The sequence below is a fragment of the Arachis hypogaea genome, chromosome 13 (assembly GCF_003086295.3).
Source record: "Arachis hypogaea cultivar Tifrunner chromosome 13, arahy.Tifrunner.gnm2.J5K5, whole genome shotgun sequence".
In the NCBI taxonomy this organism is placed as follows: domain Eukaryota; kingdom Viridiplantae; phylum Streptophyta; class Magnoliopsida; order Fabales; family Fabaceae; genus Arachis; species Arachis hypogaea.
In genome coordinates, this window is record NC_092048.1 from 65400006 (window position 1) to 65406419 (window position 6414).

Here is a 6414-nt window from a genome sequence, read left to right on the forward strand (position 1 = left end):
AAATCGTTAAACCGGTTGAAAATCAGTCGGTCTAACCGAATTGGACCCTGGCCGATTTTTGCAAGATCATCCAAATGACGCCGTTTCAGCAATTTGAAAGAATATCCTAGATTTTTCCTTATCTCTCTCTTGCCTTTGAACCCAAAGCAAAGAAGAGAAGTGAGAATTTCAAAATTGGAGGAAGCAGCCCTCCATCTCATTGCCGTTCTTCAACGTCCAATCACCGCCACCGTCCTTACTGCTACAAATTTGTTGCAAGGCATCTATTCCACCCTTGTTCGCCGTGCTTCTGCCTCTGTTTTGGCTGAGCTTCTGCCTTTATTTTGCCGTGATTCTGCCACTGTCTCGCCGAGGTTTTTCTGCTCTTCAGCCTCTATTCCGCCGAGCTCCATGCCTTGTCTACTTCTAGTTAGAGATGCTTAGTCCTCTGTTCATCCTTTTCCATCGCGTGTTGGAGCCTCAGTTCCACTGTTGTTCAGCCATCTCCATTGCGTTTTAAAGCTCCAGCTCTTTTTCTTCTTCTTGTTCTTTTTTGTATTAATTATTTTTCAGTTATTGTTTATTTGATTGTTATTTTAACTTTTAATGTTTAGTATATTGTTACAGTTATTGTTTGTTGTTGGTTTGCTGTATTTTAAAGTTTCAATTGTTCTTGTTATTTGATTGTTGGTTTGCTGTATTTTAAAGTTTCAATTGTTGTGTTAATGATTAGTATGCTGTTACAATTCTTGTTTTCCATTGTTCTTGTTTCAATTATTGTTTTGAACTGTTACAGCGTCGTCGCATTGTTGGTTCTAGTAACACAATAAACATGGAACAAAGTTAAACGTTGAACGAAGTAGGTGAAGGTTCTTAAACATTGGTTATTTGTTCTTTTGTTAAGGATTCCACTGCGTTAGTACTATTCAGATTGAATTGTTGAATGCTGCTATTGTGCTATACTTTGTTTTGTTGCTTTTTTTGTGTTATGCTGAAAAAAATGTGCGGAAAGCCTAAAAACCTTGATAATCTTTGTGTAGAAAAGTTTGTTAATCTTTGTTAAAATTATGTTGAAATATTGTTAAAATTATACTAAAGCATAAGCTTTTATTTGTAGATGATTGAATATTTATGATTGGTTTGGTTAATTCAATATTTTTTTTATTTCTTGTAACGATCTTAATGAGTTCGATAGTGATATAATGACTAATGAGTGATAACTTGTTAATAATTAATGAGATTAAATGTTATATTATATCTTGGTTGATGTAGTGCTTTAAATTTGAAAGACATTTTAAAGTCCATATTAGGCTATAATCATGTTTTAGGGTGTTTATTCATAATTTATTTATTATTTTATTATAAAACAGTTTACCACAGTTGAATTTGCTTGGATCAATAAATTAGTAAACCAATAACTAAAGTGATTGGATAACTGGTTCGATTTTCAAAACTTTGCTATCATGTTCTTTGGAATTTTTTTTTTCATTTATACATGAAATTGGATGAAAAGTAAAGATTATAACTAAATTTTTTTAGAAGAGTATACTTATTTTTTTCATTTATACATAAAATTGGATGAAAAGTAAAGATTTATGAAGGTTCTTTTTTATTATAAAAAAAATCTTTATTATTAAAAAAATACTCTTTAATTATCTTAAATATGTATATGGATCAAAATTTTCTAAAGTAAAATAGTTGGCAAAAAGAAATGATTTAATCACTATTAAATCAAATAATAAATTTATATATAATAAAAAATATAAATTTAATGATAATTAATTATTTATTATTTTACAAATCTGTATATATGGAATGTATCAAATAACAATGAAGTTATCAAGTTATAATGTAAGAAGTCAGAATATTTGAGCCATTGGATCAACATGTATGGCCATATCCCTTAAAAAAAGTCACATCCGTTGTAACATAAGGGCAACTTCTCATATTTCTGACCAACCAACAACCACCAGAAGTTCAGTTGTTACCCCACCCAAAGAATTCACCGTTACACACATACAACAGACAACACTTGGCTTCTTTGACTTGACAAATGATAAGTTACATCAATTTAACTGTCTGTCCCTAACACATGTGCATATATATATCATCACCCATCACTTTCTCATAAAGTGCTTGCTTCACAATGGCCTCAACAGGTAATAAGAGTAACGGAGAGAAAGAAGAGCTTGGTTTCAGTTCATCATCAATTACTAATGAGACAAAGGCAAAGAAGGACTGGGTCCTTTTGTCCCTTAGGGTGGTTTCAGTTTTGGCCACTGCTTCTGCCACAATTGTGATGACACTCAATAAACAGACAAAAAATTTGGTAGTTGCTACGCTTGGTACCACTCCTATAACTACCACTATTACCGCAAAGTTTAACCAAACTCCAGCTTTTGTGTAAGTTCTCAACTGTAGATGTGAGTTTGTTTGTATTTTTATTTTCTTTTTTTATTTTAGTATTTTTTATTTTTAGACTTTTGTGAAAGAAAAAATGATAAAAATAAAAAATATTAAAAATAAAAATACAAGTTAAATACACTAATATTTCTCTTTTTTCTGTCTTGACAATTTTCTAAACTACTACTGAAATAATATTGGAAAAATACAAATAATCTCCACGTGAAATTAAAAGATTAAATTATACCATTTGACAGACAACCTTAGAAAACTAAATTATACATTTTGAGCATGAACAAGTTCAAAGATTTTATTTGCAACATACCCCAAAATGTTAGACATTATTATTGATCAACTATAATCAAATTATTGGTTGTGATACAGGTTCTTTATTATAGCCAATGGAAACGCTTGTCTCCATAACTTGGTGATGATAGCTGTGGATTTATTAGGACCCCGATATGATTACAAGGCACTCCGGCTTGCATTAATTGCAATATTAGATATGGTACTGAACAAATTTCTCTTATTGATTTTTGTTTTGAGATTAATTTTGACTGTTAAAATATAAGAATTCTATACTATATTTACTAGAGAAAAGGAATTTATACTATTATTGAATTTTTCTACCAGCTTTTAAAAAGAAAAAATAGGACACATAGTTAAATACATATATAAATATGTGACATACGTGACCAAAAATTTCAGAAAATTTAGCTGATGAGTCATATATAAACATAATAAGAAGTTTTATGTAATTATTCCTCTTGAATGTGGATATATCTCTGGAGATAATATATAATTAGATATTATAAAATACGTTGATGAGTAGCATATCAAAATTAAATAAATCATGTTAAATGTATAAAAAAATCAATTATAAAAAATACATATTAAAATATAAAATACGCATTCAAAATAAGTTAATATATGATAGTTGATTTGACGGACAATTTTTAGTGTTCACACAGCATTTTTGAAATTCAATTCTTTTAATTTTGTGCAACTCAAATGCTACAGAATCTCTCATTTAAATTACTAATATAATTTACGATAACCATATTTGATTATGGTTTTGTGGGGAAGATGGTTGTGGCTTTGGCATCAGCTGGAGATGGTGCTGCAACATTCATGTCAATGTTGGGAAGGAATGGCAATTCTCATGCACGATGGAATAAGATATGTGACAAATTCGAAACCTATTGTGACAGAGGTGGTGCTGCTCTTATACCATCTTTCATTGGCTTCATCATCCTCTTGATAATTACAGTCATGTCTATCATCAAGCTCCTCAAGCCAAATCGCATTAACCATGCTCTGATCCTTAACTGATAATTAACATCACAGTAGTTACACAAAAGATTTCTGTTTCTTTTTTTTTATTTCTTTCTTTTTTACTTTCTTTCTTCTTAATATTTGTCAGGTTGACTTTAGTTTCCTGTTTGAATGCTACCCGATGCACAAATAAAAAAAGGTTTAGGGACCGTTTGGAAACTCCAAAAGCTACTTTTTTTTTTTTTTTTTTTATCTTTTGACTTATAAAAAGTTACATTAATAGTGTTTGGTACAATTTTTTAGATAAACTTTTAACTTTTTAAAAAGTTATTTAAGAGCTTTTGAAGAAGTTAAAAAATATGATTTCTCCTATTTTCAAAATCTATCTTATTACTCCTATTTAATGCACAACTTTAAAACAAGGACTTCTATAATAACTTTCCAAACACAAATAACTTATTTAAAAGTTGTTATTAATAAAAGTCTTTATATTTTAATCTCCTTTTTCAAAAGAACTTATTTAAGAAATTTAGCCAAACTTTTAATATCATGCAACTTTCTGAGTCGCCTTATATGCACTACTGTTCAGACATGCGATGAATTATTAATAATTTGGTTTCTTTATAAATTAGGCAAAGATAAGAACCAGACGGTCGGTTCAAGTGGTACTAAAGTATAGCAATAGGATCAAAGATATTTAAAAATTTAGAGGAAAAGGATAAATTGACGTCTAATTTTTTGGTTGGTTTATGGATATTTAAGTCCATGGCTTCTTTAAAATTTGGACACGACGATTGATAAACCCATATTTTATGATATATTTTGTGCTTAATTTGAGTGATTTATTCAATCCTTCACCCACATATTCATATTAATTTCATGATTTAACTTCTCCTTCCTTATTATGTGATGTATGTGAAAAACATGTTTCCTATACTTTAAAATTAATTATTTTAATTACCTTTATTTTCATTCGATGCCGTGATCAGTGTGTTGAGTAGTTTCAGATCTTCTAAGGTAGGAATGACTCAAAGGATGGAAAGGAAACATACAAAAATGGAAGGAAAGCACAAAACGGAGTCCTTGAAGAAACTGGTATCCACGCGATCGCATGGACGACGCGATCGCGTGCCAAGTGCGAAGAAGCAGCGACGCGGCCGCATGACTGACGCGACCGCGCGCCTTAAGCAGAACGCACATGACGCGGTCGCATGACTGACGCGACCGCGTGGCAAGAAAAGCTCCGAATGACGCGACCGCGTGACCCACGCGGACGCGTGACAGAGGCCACGCACCAGAAATTGCAGAAAACGCTCCCAGCGATTTCTGAAGCCCTTTTTGGCCCAAATCTAAGTCCATAAGGCATAGACCAGAGGTTATGAAGTGAGGGAATGCATCCATTTAGGGAGAGCTCGCCAATTGTTACTTTTCCATGAATTAGATTCAGTTTAGAGAGAGATTCTCTCTCTTTAGGATTAGGGTTTATATTTAGGATTTTTATTCACTTTCAGGATTATCTCTTTTGATCAGGTTCAATATTCCTTTTATTTACTTTTGCAAGCTACTTTATGAATCCTTTCATGTTACAGATTATTTGAATTAATGTTATTTGAGGTATTTCAGTTTAATATTGATTTCTCTTATTCATGCTATTGTTACTTTTACTCTGAAGACATTTTTATTCCAAGTAGATTTATTTTTCTCCTTTTGGTCTTGGTTAAGAAATCAGTAACTCATGAGTTATCCAATTCAACAGCATAATTGATAATTGTTATCTTTTTTAATTGAATTGAACTTCTATAATCCCAATCTTTTTTTAGGAAATAAAAAGGATTCGAAGATCAAACCAATTAATCCCTTGACCTTCCTTTATCTTAGTAAAGGTTAACAAAGTGGAATTAGGATTCAACCATCATCATCATTGCTAAGGATAGCTAGGATAGAACCTCTAATTTCTCATACCTTGCCAAAAGTTTGCTTTACAGTATTTATCTATTTTCAATTGCCATTTAATTTACTTGTCATTAAATTACTCGTTCCTCATTCTTGAAACCCCAGTTTTACAATCTCCATAACCAATAATAAGAACATACTTCCCTACAGTTCCTTGAGAAGACGACCCAAGGTTAAATACTCGGTTATCAATTTTAAGGAGTTTGTTACTTGTGACAACCAAAACGTTAAGAATGCTCCATTTGAACTTCTAAAGCTCCAGAAAAGCTCTTCCGAGTGCAAGTAGGTCAGATCCAGACAGCATCTACAGTGCTTTCTCTGTCTCTGAATCAGACTTTTACTCCAGCTCCTCAATTTCAGCCAAAAATTACCTGAAATTATACAAAAATACAAAAAATCACAGTAGAATCCAAAAATGTGAATTTAACACTAAAACCTATAAAAATTAATAAAAGCTAAACACAACACACTAAAAACTATATGAAAATGATGCCAAAAAGTGTATAAAACATCTGCTCATGAATTCATTTACCACATTTATTCATTACTCATATATGCATCTCCGACATACTCGCCACATTTTTATGCTTTCTCAATTAATTATCAATTATATTTCAGTAATACTTCGTCATTCATTTTCACTTACATTCATTCATTCATTCATTTTTTAAACTTCTTCATCTCCAAGTTACCACTCCTCCCTACCTTCTTTTCACAACTCTACATACAATTAAGTTTTGGGGTTTAAAAGAGTAAAAATATAGGTTTAGAGGTTCAAAATTAGGTTTTAACACAAAATTAAGT

General features: G+C 31.3%; 1 protein-coding gene across 1 annotated transcript; it reads left to right on the forward strand.

The window, feature by feature from the left end:
* Window positions 1-2116: 2116 nt before the first annotated feature.
* LOC112735945 (CASP-like protein 1B1) lies at window positions 2117-5282 on the forward strand. Its single transcript, XM_025785358.3, has 3 exons — window positions 2117-2382; window positions 2767-2890; window positions 3469-5282. The coding sequence occupies exons 1-3, from the start codon at window positions 2126-2128 to the stop codon at window positions 3712-3714; spliced, it is 627 nt and encodes a 208-aa protein (XP_025641143.1). The 5' UTR covers window positions 2117-2125; the 3' UTR covers window positions 3715-5282.
* The last annotated feature ends 1132 nt before the right edge of the window (window positions 5283-6414 follow it).